The sequence below is a fragment of the Indicator indicator genome, chromosome 8 (genome assembly GCF_027791375.1).
Source record: "Indicator indicator isolate 239-I01 chromosome 8, UM_Iind_1.1, whole genome shotgun sequence".
NCBI classification, from domain to species: domain Eukaryota; kingdom Metazoa; phylum Chordata; class Aves; order Piciformes; family Indicatoridae; genus Indicator; species Indicator indicator.
In genome coordinates this window covers 21,647,724-21,665,649 of record NC_072017.1, presented here as the reverse complement: position 1 = coordinate 21,665,649, position 17,926 = coordinate 21,647,724, and the positions used below count along the sequence as shown (strand labels likewise).

The following is a 17,926-nucleotide window of genomic DNA, read 5'->3' as shown; positions in this document are numbered from 1 at the left end:
AGTGTTCACTGTTGTTTGAAATCATATTTATCACTCCGATGTTCTTGTGCCACACTCAGGAATAAGAGTGGAAAGATGGTTTTGTCTCTTCCAGGTTTTAGGGGTTATGTAAGCAGATATTTAGTTTTGGTTTTATTTCTTAATACATCCTTAGGAGTGATTTGATGTTTATGTGTGCTCAAACATGTTTAGAATTAGACTTCTAATAGGGCATTGATGGGAGAGATCACAGCTATTGTCCATTGGACTGCTTTGGGGATGAGCATGATATTTCATTGCTGTGCTTTATCTGAGCTCTGGCATTGCTTTTAGTGTTAAAAGTAGTTCATCAAACTCAGTGATGAATTACTAACTCAAGAGATAAGTGGTAATCTCTAATGAGGAATGTGCATACTTTTAATGCCCAATTTTGGAGTTCAAAAGCATGATTTTAAGCTGCTGTGAAGGTATACATTCAGTGGTTAAGAACAAGTGTTGCTTACTTATCTGTTGATAAGCAGTATCTTCTTAAGATTTGGTAAATTGATGGTCCTCATATGCTTGGTCTAAATTAGCTTGCAGAATGACTAGTAAGCTTTTTCATATTGAGACTTACCTTAAAAGTTGTAAATAACGATGCTTAAGATCTAGGCAAAAGTACTCTGTTTTGAAACCAGGGTGATGTGCCAGGAATTGTTATCTTCCCTAAGCCTTTGCTTAGTTAACTTACAGTAAGCAAGCCATGTGACTTAGGGTATCACTTTGGAAAGGCTATGAAGGCTGAAATGTGTTCCCTTTAATATAGATTGGATTAAAACCTCGAGAGATTGCCTTTTTGCTGCCTTACAGACAGGATTTTTTTGTGTGGATGTTTGGTTTCTGTATCCCATTACACTTGCTGTTGGTTCTTTGGCAGCTATACCACTCACTGACTTGTAAATGTCCATCTTTAGGGCTGGTTAGAGGGGAGAAACTAGTACAACAAATGGAGGAACGTTCTTGAAAGTCAGTAAATAAATAAAAGCCCAAACAGTTGTGATGTGCCAGCCAGATACCTCAGTAGCAGTTATTAGAAATTAAACTCCAGTTCAGCAGGCACTTTGTAGGCCATCTGTAAGCCATCACTGCTCTTGGGTTGCTTTGTATTCTTAACTACAAAGCTCCTGGTCACAGAGTAGCAGGTATTATCTGCCTCTTCACAGTTACTGGTAAAATTATTGAATAAAAAATACAGAGCCAGTCAAGGTAAGAGCAGAGTAAGGAGCAGAGCAGCTTTATTCACAATTTGTAGACTATTCCGAATCCTGTGTGTATGTGTTATTGAGTGGAGAAACATGCCCATATGACCATCTCTGTAACCTGTGGTACAAATGCAGTGTTTTAAGGAACTGAGTTGGAGATTTGACAAACAATGTGTTAAGTCTTAGTGTTGAGCTATCAGATGCATGGAAGTGGATTTAGACCTGGTGGATCCCTTCAGCAGGTGTGATGAGCTGAAAAGGATTTCCAGGTGCTGAGGGAGAGCTGTGCAGAGCTGCTACTGGGGCATGTTAAAGCAAAATATTTCCAAGTTCCCTCTGAGTACTGCTTAACAATACAGCCAAGCCAGTCTGAATAGCTTGTTCCTTCCAGAAGGGATTTTTTTTTTTTTTTTAAGCGGCTGGCAGAGCTTTCCAGTGAGGTTTCACTGTGTGATTCTCTTATGTTCAAGCTTCTGTGGTGTTCCTGATGGCTTTCCCTTATGAGTGCAGTGCTGAGTAAGACTGAATCAAGAGAGTCAAATGCTTCCCTGTTAAGGGCAGTGATCCATTTTGTCAGCTGAACCTGCTCTGTGTCACTTCATCTTAATAGGCAGAAACAGAGCAGATGGGCTGAACTCAGCTCTTCCACCTGCTTTGCTGCCAAGCCAGAGTGGTCTTGTGTGCCCTTCATGCAGGGCACCCCTCATGTGGGGTGGCTGTAGGTTGCACGTGTGCATGACCTCTGCTCATTGGATTTGGACCATTAAAGGGTCAGAGCGTTAGCTCAAGTGGGAGAGGAGGCAGCATTGACAAGCGGGCTTCGCTCATTGAGGTGTCAAATGCTGTCCTATGCCTGAGAGAAAGTCCAACTCATTTGGCAATGGAAGGCTGTTTGTTTTTTTTTCCATGTTGATTTATGTTACTCATAGCTGCATTTAGGTTGCAAAGTAATGATTTGGGAGAGGCCATGCTTCACCACCACTGTAACCCTACAGATGTTTGACCTCTGTGGTGTTTACCCATTTGACATGAAAATTTGTAGGTGGTTGGTGTTCTGCTTCTAAAAGTACAAAGCTATGCTCAGGTTGTATCAAAGCAGTGTAGGCCTGTTTGGGATATGTAAGTTAATTAATCTCCAAGTGATATTAAAAAAAAAAAAAACACCCCAAAAAACCCCCAACAACCCAAAACTTGGGTCCCTTGTAGACTCCTACCATTGTTTATAGGAAGGAAAAAAAATCCTAGTAGATACACATTTGACATTATTAAATGCAGCTTCTGTTTCAGGAAATACCAGAGCTAACAAATAAATTCAGGCTTGGAGATTATGCTGTGGGAAGTACTTCTGGATTTTTCTCATGTTTGCTTCCTTTGCACAGAGGAGTAATCCCAGCTCTGGAAGGATGTGACCACCAGCAGCTTTTGAGAATAATTTTGGAGAGAGGATTAATTTGACATGCAAATGTGTACCCCAGTATACTGTACTTCAGGGATACTTTTAATGTGACCTACTGCTTCAAATAAGATTAATATCTGTTGGAAGAAATGCTCTGAAATTTGCTGCTGTAATTTCAGGTGCTCCAAATAAAAAAACACAATTCTTTGCTATCTTCTTTTAAAACACGAAATCAAATGACAAAGCTTTTAAGTGCAAGCTGAATTAGAAAAAGTTGTGTGTTTGAAGGTTGAGAAAATTCTGTCTAAATGAATCTTAATGCTTTCTTTAAACACATGAATATAAATGATGAATATTGGGCTATAAACCTTTGAAATCAGTTGTGGTATAATCTTTTTGCTCCTTTCATCATGCTTTTATAGCTATTTTTTAAAAATCCATAAATAGATATTGAGCAATGCAATTTTTCTTAAATAAAGTCAAAACTGTCCAAAGCACACCTGAGTGGTGCAGTTTAACTTCAGCAAATACCCACTGTTGTCTCTGTGCTTGGAAAGACAAACTTTACTTATGTTTTGTGTGTTTTTGCTTTGGTTGGTTGTAAGCCAGCAATACAAAATGGTTGTAGGCCAGCCACAGAAAATAACTCACTGTATTTTCTGTTGATTATAGTACTACTGAGTTATTTCTGTTGCAAGTTCTGGCAGAGTAGAGTTTCCAACTCGTGCTGGTTCCTTTTTGCTTCTGAATGTGAGTTGTCATGGTAATAAGGCAGTGATCTGCAGCGTAGAGCTCCTTAGTGGCTCAGCCCAGGGTGGGTGGTGGACATTTGCAACATGTAATCTCTGGAGGTGGTGGTCAGGGTTGCCCTGGCATTGGAGGTTTCCAGAACACCCTATTTTATAAAGTGGAGGTGGCCCTGATACTCTGGGTGATTCTGGAAATGAGCATGTTGCTGGATTGGATGGGACTGAATTGTGCTTTGTCACTGATTTTTCTCAAGCTAAGTGTGTGATTTATGTTTTTGGGTTGCTTTTGGGGTGTGTGTTTTTTGTTTGGTGGTATTTGTTTTGGTTTGGGTTTTTGTTGTTTTTCTTATCTTTGCTTGGCAGGTGAAAAGGGCAACAAGAAAAGGGTAGAGGGACAGTGCTGAAACCCCCTGGTTCAGTGCTGGACTTGTCAGTCCTCACAGCACAAGAAGGTCTATTCCAAGGTCTTGTTCTAACAGCAAGGTAAAATACCAGTATAGCTAAGATGAAACGTGAGCAGTTGGAGCCATTACAGCTTCAGATGCAGACAGATAATCATGGGTGATTGCGCAAAGATGGCTTATTGGGATACCCCTTCACAGGGCGAGCAACATTGCTACCTTAGCTGGTTAATAAATTTAGGAAGCTTGTTTGCAGTTGAAAGCTTTGAATGTTTGTGACCACTTGTCACAGATGAGCTGTCAAATGACAGCTCTTTAATGTCACTTTGACTTGCTTGGGATTTGGAATACCTGCCCCATTTAGTGAGTCTTCTATTCGATGAATACCAGTATACTATGAAGTGTGCCTTGCTGGGATTTTTTTCATGCTCATAACCTTTTTAATGATGCATTTAAAGAAGTAATACTGTGTAGCTGTAGTTACCACTTGGCTATGATATTAAAGTGCGTGGACCTAGGCTTCACAGAAATTAAGGTTTTTCAGAAAATAGGCTGCTCTTGTCCACTGCAAGGAAAATTGTCTGAAGATTTTATTTAGGCTAAGTCTGGAATTATATGCTTCCTTCAGGGCAATTTGTTTGCTTGGCTGGGTTGTAACTGGATTGTCTAGACTTACAGTCCTTGTGTTTAAATTGGTGTCATAGGTATGAATCCTGGCTACTTTGTAGATTAATTAAGCAGTTAAAAATAACCCAACCTTCTGTCACCAAAAGTATCTGAATTGTCATATCTTGATCTTGCTCTGACTGCTCTTGGACAGTCCTCTAACTTCTAACCCTATTTTTAGAAGAGAGTCCTACCTTTTTATATTGTAGTTTCAGTTTCCAGGCCTGGCTGCCATGATTATTTGCCATGTCCTTCTCCAGACTGAGGTCCTTTAAAATACTTCTGTCATCACTGCTTGGTGCCAACTAGGAGCTACTTTATGGCTGTTTACTCTAGGACACTTCTCTGTCATCTAATTTTTCCTGTTTGCTTCTTTCTTTCTGTTTTTTTTTTTTAATAAATTTTATTATTTAACAGCTGCCAATTGCTACAGTCTTCTGTATATGGATAAACTTATGTGAAACCCATTTCTGCTACAAGTAGTTGTTTAATAAATGCCTGTACTGTATTTAGTAGCTGATATATTTGTTAGTGCAAAATTGATTTATATTTAGTAGGATATTGAGTCTTACTTCATGTAGCTAACAGAAAATATGGGATAAATAATAGACTGTCTAAAAACATTTTGGGACTCTTCTTAACATTACAAAAAAACCCCACCAAACAAACCCTCTAGGAACTGGCCTAACTCTGTAAGAAAACATGGGAATATTTGTGCAGTGAATATTATAATGGATAGAACAGTTTTAATACAAGCTTCCAACTGTTAGCAATAAATATTGAAAATACAAGAAAGACAATTACATGATTTTGATGGTGAATACTAAAGCATCTTTTATAATTATGGACTATGTAGTTAGTAGGAGAGATCTTTTGTAGAGAAACCGTTTTGTTTGCATTTGGACATGTGACCAACATTTTGATTTTTGACTACAGAACTTAGGCTTTTGTGTTAAGCATTTAATTGTCTTGACTTCTGAGAGTCTGAAAAGGAGGAAAAAAATTGTGTGGTGCTACCCTGCAATTTTCTATGCTCATTAGCTTGTTCTCTGAGTTCTCCGAGGTGGCAGGCTTTAATTTCCCTTCCACCCTTTCTGCATTTATCATCAATTTATGGGATGATTATAATCATGAATATCTTAATTTCTTTACTTTATTCTGCTAAAAGCTTTATGACCAGCAGGATATGTTGAATCAATTGTACTAATCTTAAGCCAGTGTTAAAAGTCTCTTTGTGATGGGTGGGTTGTTGAACCTTCAAAATAATTTTCATATGTTTTAGCAGGTTCTACTGGCAAGGTTGAAAACCAAAACCTGTTTATACTATTAAGCACAAATTTATGAGGCACTACATGGAAATAGATGGTTTTAACCCACTTCCCATTAGGAAAAAAAAAATCCAAAATGCAAAAATAAACATGTAGTGAAATTTGTCTTTTGAGAGAAACTTCTTTAAATAAGAAAATAATTCACAAACCAAACAAAGTATATTTTAAAGACAGGAAGGCTGATTGTATTAAGTATCCCATTGAATGAAATGTCATTTCTCCACAACTGTTTTACTGGGATCTTAGGGTGTTTCTCCAGCATTTGATTTTGAGGCAGTAATGCAATTGAACTCTTTGGGGAAGCGTGTTTTTGTTCTATACTGGGACAACTCCCAGTTAAGACAAACCAGGAAAATGGGACTTCTCTTTTTTTCTTCATGAGGTTTTGGAGTTGTTCCTGATTAGCTTCATGTGTGGGTACTTCATTTCCAGATTAAAATTGCTTGTTTCTCCTCCTGTTTCTAATCCAGTTTAAAAATTCCACCCATAACCCGGAAAAAATGTCCCCACCCTCCCCACAGTGGAGCTAAAAATAACAATTTTTTTGGTGTCAACAAGACTTAACAAGGTCAATACGATTTCCATGTTCCTTTCCTACTGCGTAGCTGAAGCAGAGGAAGTGAAGGCTTGGGTTGACTTTGACCTGTAAACTGCCCTTCTTATGAAGGCTGATTCCCAAGCTTAGTCATGCCTGTTTGCTGTGGAGTGATGTTTTGTTATGAATTTCCTGAAATACAATGCATATTAGTTGAGACAAATTCATACAGGTGATGGTAGAAATTTTCAGACCTTTTGTGGCCTCTAATGTGTTTGACTGCAGTTTAGATAAGTAATTTGCTGTTTAATGGCTCTAACAGACTTTTAAATTCAAAAGTTGTCTTTAAATCTGAGTCACTTTTTTGGGGTGCAAGAAGATACTTGTTTCTAGACACTCCTCAGTTTCAAACTGTCTCATCATTGTCTTGGAGAGCTGCAGTTTTCAAGAATAGGCAATTCATGGAAAGGTAGACCAGGCTTGTGAGTGGCAAACTGGGGCAGCAAAGCTACTATATGACAGTGGTCTTTCTACCAATGCCCTTGGCTTTGTTCCCCACCCATCTCCAACACTACTTGTTCTTGCCTCCCATCCTTTCACTTAAGTTTTCCCTGTGCCAAGCACAAGAAAAGGAAGAAATGATAATGATAAAGTGATGTGATGGATGGTGTTTAGCAGAGCAACTCTGCTGAACTGAATTTCTTAGAATTTGGTCTGAATGTTGAGTTTTCAGGCTTGTAGCTTGCCTGAGAGCTGATAATGCTGCTTCTTGGATAGGGGAGAGATGTGCTGGGCTGGATTGAGTGGACAGGTCTGGCTTGTTCTTGCAGGAAAACAGGATTCTGCAAGAACAGAGGAGGGCAAATGGGACCTGAAACTGTGCTAAATGTCATTGATGAAAAGGAGATAGGAACATCTTCAGCCCTGTTGTGAGATCATTGAAAAGGCTTTTGTCACCTGAATTTTTAGTTTTTCTGTTTTAAGAATCGGACTTCACTATTGGAAAAGCCAAGTTTGGCTAAAGGAGATGCAGAACTGATAGGCCAAACTTTGCACCCTAGACTATGCTTTAGAAAAATGAATGTATTAAGAATTAATTGTTTTGTTCTTCATTCAGGAATGAACTTGTGTTAGTCTTTGCTAGCTTACAATTTATATACTTCAAAATAGTCTGATACAAAGGAAAGAGTTGTTTGAGGTAAATTTACAAAAGTTAATTACATAATTTGTATTAATCCTTAAAATATGGCCCCTGGGATTTAATTCATCAATGTGTCAACTTGGGCAATTTGACATATGTAATGTCACTTAAGTATTCAATTTACACATGTGTAGCTGCCAATTCATTATCAAGTCAAATTGTTTTCTATAGCTTTAGATTTAAGTTTTTTTTGTTTTTTTTTTTTTTTTAACAAGCAACAGATCTCTACATACTAATAAGAATGCCTTGCAAAAATATACTGTGGTAGCTTATAATGAAGTTTAGTAATTTGTCTTAAATTGTAGTATAGAAAATTGGATTCAGGCAGGGTTCCTTTGTGGCAGGTCCCCCTCCCAGTATGAAGGCCCTGATGTAAGAAAAAATGTAAAGAATTTGTAGTACGTGTCAAATGCTTAATCTCTTCAACAAATTAGTCTTGGTATGGTTTACTGATAAGTGCACACATACCTGGGCATGCTCCTGCACAACAGTTGTATGTTTGGGTTTTGGTTGGTTTTCTTCCCCCCCCTCCCCCCACCCCCCTTCCCCCCTCCCCTTTTCCCCCCCTGCTGGGGATCTGGAGGTGAAGATTATAATTTGTGTGTGGCAGGAATTTTGGTATCGGCATTCCCCCCCACCTCCCGGCTTGTCTGTCGTGATGTAAATGGGTTTTTCACTTCTCTCTGCCACATGAGCTGTTGCCTCTGTCACCCCAACGCTAGACCCCGTGGATCTCGTGCTGCAAACAAAGGCTTGAAGTTCTGTCCTTGTGGGCGGGTGCTCCTCCTGAGGCCAGGGAGGAGTGCAGTGGGAAGGGCCTGGGTGGGACTTCCCATTTTCACAACTCTGAAACCTGACATTGGGGTGGGGTCAGGAACTGCAGGTGTGGTGGGGAGCAAGCGGTGCCCTCCCACGACCACCCCTATCTTCAGAGCCGAGTGCTACTGGTGGTTGGCTGAACGTAAGCTAAAGACTGGTTATTTTAACGAAGATCTGCCTTTCAATACATGTATGCTTAGCAGACGGATCTTCTTGAGCCTAAGGTGAAAATTAAGTGCTTTGAAAGGTCCATTTTTTTTCCACCCTCTGAGACAGTGAATTAAGGGATTAGTTTGTATTTTATTTTTATGCTTTAATTTAAAATAAGTCAACCTATTATGAGATGAAAGCTTCTCTTTGCCTGGTTGCCACTCCACAGAACTGAATTATTTTTTTTTTTCTCCCCAGTAAGAGGGCAATTAATTTCTCAGATCAGCATTTTACTTTTTAACGGTGACAAGGATGAGTAGTTCAGCTGGTCTTATAGTTTCATACCTTAATACAAACCAAGACTGACACCAGTGTAAAACCATTTTTTTTTTGAGAGATTTGTCTTTATCAGTCCAGAGTTGCAAGTTTTCACATCTGTCACTTTACTAAAGGAAAGATTTCTTCATTAAGTTAGTATGAATTTAGGGCCAACATTCTGCTTTAAATCTGTCTGGTTTGAGTAAGTGCATTACCAAATATGTTTGAAGCACAAATGCAGTGGAGAGAGAGGTTTGAGTGTAAATAAACATTTGCAGATTTTTATTTAGAATGGACAGTAGAGGTAAGGTTGCAAACTGATGTATTTCTATAGTTAACACAACTCAACTTCAATTTTAAAACTTAAGTCTCTCCATTTTCTTTCAAAGTGCAATCAGAACTTTAAACTGAGCCAACTGACACTGTGGAAACAAACAAAAGGTAACACTGAGTTAAACAAATTTCAGCTGCTCCTCACAACAGCAGCCCAAGCATGACTTTTCTTGCAGTACAAATTTAAACATAGATTAGGTTTCACTCTTTTAGCCTTCATTTAAATAAAAACATACTTTAAATACCATGCTAATTTCTGCTTTGACTTTAATTTTCTGTTTTCAAATTTCCATTGAGATGAGTTGTTTTTGGGTAGTGTTTTGTTTATGTTTTTAATTTTAATTTTTGTTTTATTTCCAAGCTGTGCGCACAATCTTTGTGTAGAACTGGATTTTTATATCAAATCAGCCTCTGAACCTTTGCCTTTCTGTATTGCTGCTGCTTCATTTTTTTTTTTTTTTTTTTTTTTTTTTTTTTTTTTTTTTTTAGTTCTGCTGGCTGAATAGAACTAGAAACCAGCTAGCTGGTGATTTATCTGTGCTTTTGTATAAATAGTCCTTCCTGTAGCAGAATATTTAACCAGTTGTGACAATTAGCGCTGCTTGTTTTGATTTCTATAAACTTGTGAATTTCTACTTCATTAGGGGAGAAACCGTATAAATTACTTCCTCTGAGATTTTGGTGGCTCAGTCTGCCACCTTGTGGTAATTTGAATACGTGTTGTAAAAAGCGTCTGGCTGTTGCCGTTACCTACGTGCCTTTATATACTTTGTGGGTTAGTTAGAGGCAACTTTCAGGGGCACTGCGAACTAGCAAAAATGTTTGTGTAAGCCCCAGTAGGGTTGAATTTAGCTGCTGATTTAAGATTTACTCAACTAGCCAGCATAAAAAACACAGGCAGGCTATGCCTTCTTGAAAGACAAAGTTGTTCTCGAGAATTTCTAAATTTTTTTTTTAGCTTTTTGTCAAGTGTATAGAATATAAAAAAAATTCTGTCTCTGATGTGCCTACATTTATGTTATTTTTTTTTGAGAAATGGCTTTTACTAAACCATTGTTCAAAGGATATGGAATCTCTTTTGTATTTTACAACCCTTAGCACAAATATTTCTGAAGGACTCTTGCGTTCCATTAAGTCACTTTCTCATTAAGAAGTTGAAGTAGCTATTTGTGTTTGATAATGAGTATGTTTGCTAAGTAAGCAAAGCACAGTTTGAGTTAAATGAAAAACTGTGGTGACCTAATGGCAATAACTTGATATTATGATTTTTTTTTCAAGTGGCTTTCCTACTCTTTAATGTTGTAGACTGATTGGAAGTGTTCAATGCCTGCTGACAGTGTGTGAAAATATTTTCTTTTTACTCTATTGTACTTTTTTGTGCCTTACACTATTATAGAGAGTTTAGTTGGAAGGGATGATACTTGATTTCAATGCCAAACTTTCAGTGCTAGAGGGTGCTGTTTCCTTCTAGACACCCTCTGAAAATGTGTACAAAGTATGAACTATACCACACTTCTCAAACAGTTGTGTGATTTTAATGCCAGTGCGCATCAGCTGCAATGTTATAATGACTGTTTGCTTTGATAGGACCCTGCTGCCTGGAGCAGTAGTCTGCTTTCTTGTTTTTTATTTGCAAATAATAAAAAACAACTTATTTCTCTCTGGGATGTGTTCAACTTTGTCCATTGTGTTGCTGAAGTCAGCAACCTTGATGGGAGAGCCTTGTTCTTCTTTAGATCTCTTTATATCTGATTTAAAAAAAAAATGTTTTAAAAGTCTTTATTTAGGAGGGTGGACATGGCTTTATGAGGACATTCCTCTGCAGTTCCTGATGTAGGGACATAGGGGATGTTGTATTTGTAAATATTTGACTAGTGTGTTTTGAAGCTCAGACTATTTATGTTTTGAAAAGTGTTCACTAAACTTATCTTGTCTGTTGCGTGTGAAACTGGTCAGAAGAACTCCCTTCAGTGATTTAATTGTTTTTTCCCGGCTTTGAGTCTCTTCAGTTGCATTTCTCTAGGAGCGTAACCTGTGTCCTTTACTGCTTTGTACATCTGCATGGTTGATCATTAGGTTGGTTTCACTCAGCAGTTTTGGAAAACGAATGTCAATGGGTCCCTTTTACCACGGATTTCCATTTTTAGGTCTGTGGATCCCTATAAGATAGCATCCTTAATGGTTCATAGTTCATCTGTGAATCCTTTGCTGCAGATAAAATCTCTGCCACTTGAGAGAAACCTCAGTACAAGCTGGTGACAAACTTACTCTCCTTCTGGTCTGCCTCTGCTTGTTGTTACATAGGCTTGCTGGAAATGAATTACAGTAGTACCTTCTGACCAGGCTCTTTTCCCTGTAATTCGCTACTGCGGGCATCTGATCCTCAGTGGTCCACTCCCAGCTTCCCCTCTGGCCTGTTTGGATGAGTGGCAGCCACGCACTGCCAGACGTTATGTCTTACCCCACTACCAGCACAGGGTTCTGAGGAGCCTCTGCTCATCCCCAGCGTGTCTGGCAAGCCACTGACTGTGGCAGGCATATCCTTTCACCTTAGTACTATTAAAGTAAAACAGCAATTGACCACTCTTATTTTCTTTTCAAAGCCTTCTGTGTCCAAATTCCCTCCATCTTATACCATGCATTATTACTTTTGTCCTTCATGTCTCCTGTGCTCATCATAGAAGGAGCAAAGCCTCTAGGAGGGAATGGAAGGACCAGAATAGAAGTAAAATCACAGGATTTTGGTTTGTGCATTTCTTCCACTTTTTGAAATTGAGTATTTGCTTTTTTTTTCATTTTGAGAAAAATACATTCTTTTTGATATATCTATTTAGGTCTTAACCACTGAGATTTTCAGTTCTATGTTATGGCTTAAACGGTATTCCTACACTTAATATATTTAACTAGATTTTAGTTTTTCTTGCTTAAATTCAAGTTCTCTCTGTAGCTTCAGTCCTAATGTTTGTCCAAATACTGCATCTAGCATTCTTCCACTGTCTGAAAACTGAAGCTTTTCTGTGCTTTGTGGTCAATTTCAAGTACACAAATATTTCCCAGTAACTAAATCTTTCCTAAATGTATAGGTTTGATATATTCCATTACTTGAAAACATCTTCCTACAGTAACTTAGGAGTGTTATTTGTGTTAGTTTATTCTTGACTTTGTCAGCCTCAATGAGTGGTAGTCAGTTGCTGCTCTGATTTTCATTGAATTACGGATGCTGTGTTGTGTCTTAACTAGCACCCTTAAGAAATGGATGATGAAACAGAATCAAATCCATCAGGCAAAGTTAAATAATCCTAGGTATTGTGTGCTGCACTGAGGCTTCAAGTGTACTGGTGATTTTAAATACAACTTGAGCAAACCCTCTGGACTGACATCAGTGTTTCTATGGTTGTGTCTTAGGAAGCTTAGATTATGGGTGTTGTTTACATATCTTTATTGATGTTCATTGAGCTGGATATTGGAGGACTACACAGGTTGGATGAAACACTTTGCTACCACTAGGATTATATTTATGGCTTTTTTTTTTTTAATTTTAATTATCTTGTGCCAATCTTTCCCTTTTCTTATTTAAGCTTGTGATTTACCTTGCATTGGAAGAGGATGCAGTTCTATAAGTACTCATGTACTGTTGGAGTTTTTGGTAGTTTTGTTTCCCCTAAGCATAGAAACACCAATTTCCATGAGCTTGCTTTGTGAAGTAAGTTGAAGTATTTAGGTATGTTGTCATTGGGAAGCAGAACAGTAGTAGCTGAAAAGCTAGCTCACTAGAATTCTGCATCAGACTTGTTTCCTGGACATAAGTAGTGACAGCAAAAGCAGAAAGGTTTCTGGGTTTGTGTTTTCCAGTGTGGACATACCATCATTCTTATCCATGTTGTGTTCCAAAATATAATCATACGTGTTTTGGGAACTTGCCTTATAATCTCTTGTAAATATGTTATTCCAAATATTCCTGCTGTCTTTATTAAGAGAGCTTCAGGTTCTTTGCAAATGTACAGTTTTGACATATTGTATGAAATTGAGAATACTAATGATATTTTCCTTATGTTTGTAGGATTTGGAGATTGTATATTCCTATTTACATGGAATGGAAGCCTTGTCTAATCTGAGAGAGCATCAGCTAAGGTATGATAAAAACAGATACGTGTTAATGGGGTAACAAAGCAAAGGAACAGTAAGTTTGGGAATTATACATTACTTTTGTGTACCTTCCTCAAACTGAAAAGCTGGCTATCTCTGCATCCATTTCTTCCCTTCTTTATTGTCCTAACACTTTCTCCTTGTATGCCTACATGTGTTTATCCGTGTTTGTTCTTTGTGATTTCTATTATGGATATGTTTGGTCTTCTTTCCTCAAACTTTCACACTAGGAATAAATGCATCACATAAAGAATACGAGTTCCAGTCCTGAATGAAAGTAATGTAATTACTTCTACTTTGTAAGGTGGCCATGACTGTATTCAATGGAAGTATTTTGTGTTACACCATTATGTGCAAGAGCTTTAGCACATCAAGTTTTGCGTAGCTGAAGTTGAACTGATGTTAAATTGCTTACAAAGATCAAAGTGTGCACATATGGTTGTGTGGTATGTTGATGTGTGCTTCTTGGCTTCCTGTGCAGAATGAGGTTCTTGCTGAGGAATGTGTGGAACTTGCTCTCCCAGCAGAGTGAATTCCTAGAAGAGAGCTTCTGTTGACAGTACCATACATGGAAAAGGCTGGGCTTCTAGCAGATTAGGGACAGAAAGCTTTTATGGTATTCTTTAGGATACAACATTTCCTATGTCAGTGGGTTACCACAGAAACCTCTGAGATGCATTAAAACCCAGTGTATTAAATATAGCCTCTAGTAGTGAATAACTTACATTATGGCTTGCTGATGATCTCATCTTGAATATATTACACTTATTTAGGAAGCAGACAGAGATCATTTTTGAGCAAAAATTAGACACCAGCACTCACCAGAATGAATTAATTTTTTTAAATATTTGAGAAAGCAATGTAGTTTGTGTCACTTGATCACTGTAATTATTAACTGTTTCAAATTAACATAAGAATTGAAACACTTAGCTGTCTTCTGTATGAGGCATTTTCTCCTGCGTTACTGTCCTAATAGGCTAAAAGTGCTGTAGAACTCAAGACAGTGCTAGTGGTGAGCTTGCATGACTTTTTGAAGAATGTACTTCCTTTGCTCCCAATTCAGAGAGGAACAGAACTTGCTTGTTAAATTGATTCTATTTCCTACAACTCCTACTCTTAGATGGCAAATTGCCCAGCGTTGTTTAAGGCTGGTAGGGCACATACTGTCTTTGAGCAGTGGTTTTCAAATAGCATTGCTAATAATGACTCTAGTATCTTCTCATCAGTAACCTCATGTGTGCTTTCCCCTTACCTCTCAAACAGAGGATCAGAGGGTAGTAGGTGAGTATCCAGAAGCAGAAAGCAGCTTTTTGCAGTTTGTAAAGGATTCTGGAAAGACCTGATTTTATATTGGCAAGCAGTGCCTGAGAGAGAAGGTTCTGTCGTTCAGTAAGTCGTTGGGCTTTATTTTGCTGCACCAGGAAGCAAGAAGATTTTTCATTAGCTGAAATTTATATACAATAAAAAATTACTTAAATGATACAGACATTGCTTATAAGAAAAGTTCTCAAAGATGATCAAAAGAGTAGATCTAAAATACCAGGATGGAGGAAAGGCTGTGGTAGCAAAATTTGGTTTTAAAACAGGTGTTGTGGTTTGGTTTTTGTTCATTTGTGTTTTGTTTTTTAAATTATCAAACAGAATTAAGTTTTCTGCTTTCTGTTAACAATTTATGAATAAGCAGGATACCACTACAGCCTGCTACTTCTGAACAGAAAAAGCGTTATATTTTAGATGGTTGAGTTTATAAGTAGAATCGTGAAATACATGAGTGCTGAGATCTTTTGTAGCAGCCTGCTGGCTATTGAAATGAATGATAAGGGAAGTGGCAATAAAAAGTGTTCTAAATGCTACACCAAACCCAGACCAACTCTTTTAGGCCTCATATCAACTCTTTGAGACATTCTGCCTGAGCAGGAATTCTACAGCACTTTTATCCACTTAGGATATCATCAAAAGAAGACAGTCATTGGTGCATTGAAGTTCTGATGACTCATCCTGTGAAGAATGAGAATTTCTTTCCCAAGTTTAAATATAGTTCCTCATTTAAATGTTCACATGAGCCTCTTAGAGAAATCTTTGACTGTCTGTCAAATAGCCTTGGTGTTTGCAGTTTGCTACAAAGCCATAAAAAAAAAAAATCTAAGGGAGGCAGTAGGATTTATTTCTTTCTGCCACCCCCTGGTAGTTATAAGATCTGTTTCCTTAAGACGCTAAACAGAAATGTCATGTTAATTTTTTTTACACCAAGTTAGCATTGCTTACATGATAAGTACTATTATAGTTGCTATCTATTATGCCACATCTGTCAGGCAGAAAGTGAATGTGAAAATGCTTTAATCTTCCCTTCTAGACATAGGATTTGCCTGTAGGAAATTCTGAGGCCTGTGAGATTTCAGCATTAATATCCGATGGTAATTTTTAAGTTGTTGCATTATAGCAAAATGAGAAGCATTGAGTTACCTTGCAACATAATTTCTTGTCTTACTCGTTGGGCCTGACTTTAAAATGGGAGCAGCTTATATATTGTGGTATCTCTGATTAATGTTAAATATCATAGATTTCCATCCATTTTTAAAATTTTGAATTGTTTCCTTATAAAACAACTTGCTTACTTTTATCAGATCACTTTATAAAATGAGCTCAGTATAATTTTATGCTGTTAATAGAAAATGTTTTTATGGCACCAATTACATTTAGCGTCCTAAATCAAATCTGATCTTGAATGAAATAATAACTTTACTGCTTAGACTAACATTTTTTCTCTTAAATTAAAAATTATCTTAGCTTTAAATTGATGGTTAGATTTTATAAGTGCTGCAGACAAACATGGGAATGCTGACTATCTTTTAGAAAGTGAAGTCTTTGTGACACTGATAGGAATCAATTAAAATTTACTACTTTCCTTCTCTTTCAGACTGATGTGTGAAACGGTTAGATATGAAAGACATGAAGCAAATGAAGTTCTGTATTAGTAAGTATTTCTGCTTCCTTTCATATTATACAGAAAGAAGTAATTAATTTAAAACTGTACTAAATAGAGTTTTTACTGCCAACTCTCTTGCCCAGTGCACAGTCTATTAAACATATGTGAGGCAGTTAATTTTCTTTGTCAAACAGTGGATAAATTTGCTGATGCCAGTGAGGGAGCTAATAGTGACTCTTGCTTGGTGATATGTTGTATTAATTGTTGCAACCTGTGAGATTATATAGAATTAGGGTATGTGCGTTGTCTTCAAATTAGAGTGAGTTGTCACGTAGTCTTACTTCAATTTTGTCAAAGTAGTAGCGATCAGCTTTTCGTGCCAGAGGTGCCAAGTTGACATATTTAACACAGCTTATAATTAGGAGGGATGTAATCTAATGTCAACTCAAATTTAGAGTAGAGATTGAGGATTGCAGTTGCTTTGTTTATGCAAGCAACTCATTGAAACAAAGGGTTTATCGGATTTTCAACAATTGCCCCTAAAACTAGACTTGAAAGATTTTTTTTTTTTGATTGAATGTTTAAGCACACAAAGAATGCAGCTTGTATGGCTTCTCTTTCACATGTGCAGTTTTGCCTATATTGGCCATCAGGAGGAAGATGTGATTGAACAAACTTTAATGCTAGGCTTTGACCATTCAGCAAAGTTAATGTCTAATCAAACCCTGTAATCAGCTAGGTATGGGAAATGCACGAGATCAAAATCTATAGGTGGATAGACAATTTTAATTAGACCAATATAATCTTTATTAATTTTGTGGACTAGTTTGCTAGTGACCATAATGCTGGTGATTTGTTTAGAACCAGCAGAGCTCATTACAACTGTTTAAGCTTGAATTATAAGCTTGAATGAATTAAGGCTGCTAGTTATGCATACATTCAAGGCACGCAAAAGTTACTAGGAAATATGTGCCTGAGAAAATACAGTGCACAAGCAGAGAATTATGAAATCTGGGTTAACTTGCAGTGCTTTTTTGCAATTCTTTTGCGCTGATTTCCTTTGTCACTCCTTTCATGTGACTTCATCTTCACCTTGGTTGTTTGCCTGTCATTCCTGTTGACTCACTTCTTGACATTTTTTTCCTCACATGATTTATTCAGTAGATTTAATGGGCAGTTTGGCAATTTCTGTATGGAGATGCTAATGTAAGACATGCTTTTGCTGGTATTTCTCTGACAATGTTGAATGGACAAAACCCAGGAGTTAACATGGAAATTTTTTTATTTTTATTGTTTAAATAAAAATATCAGTATTTTAAAGCCAGAAGTATGTGTTCTGTTACTCTGAGTTGTAGCTTAAATTGTCCATGAAATTCAAACGTTAAGATATACTTGGTCAGAAAAATAGAACCTGAAATCTAATTCAAGTGATCTATTTCTGGATAATGAACTTGGAGGAATCTTGTTTGTTTGTTTCACAAATTCAGCATATATATTGAAGATGCATTCTTCTAAAATAAACATTAAATAAATGACATCCCCACAAAAAACCAACCCAAATAAAACCCCCAACCAACAACAGTGCACCCCCCCAAAAAAAAAAAAACAAAAACACAAAAACCCCCGAAACAAAAAACCCAAACACAACCAACCAAAAAAACCCCCACAAACAAAAAAAGAAAATCAACAAACCAACCAAAACCTACAACCAACCAAAACAAACAAATTCTGCTTTTAT

At 37.3% G+C, this 17,926-nt stretch overlaps 1 protein-coding gene across 3 annotated transcripts in view; it reads left to right on the top strand.

Moving 5' to 3' along the window:
• The window catches only part of RAPGEF2 (Rap guanine nucleotide exchange factor 2), a 169,484-nt gene that overhangs the window by 41,626 nt on the left and 109,932 nt on the right, over positions 1–17,926 (top strand). For all 3 annotated transcript variants that reach the window (XM_054383180.1, XM_054383181.1, XM_054383182.1), the window contains exons 2-3: positions 13,177–13,247; positions 16,180–16,236. In XM_054383180.1, coding sequence (XP_054239155.1) covers positions 13,177–13,247; positions 16,180–16,236 — 128 coding nt within the window. The remainder of the gene's footprint in view (positions 1–13,176; positions 13,248–16,179; positions 16,237–17,926) is intronic.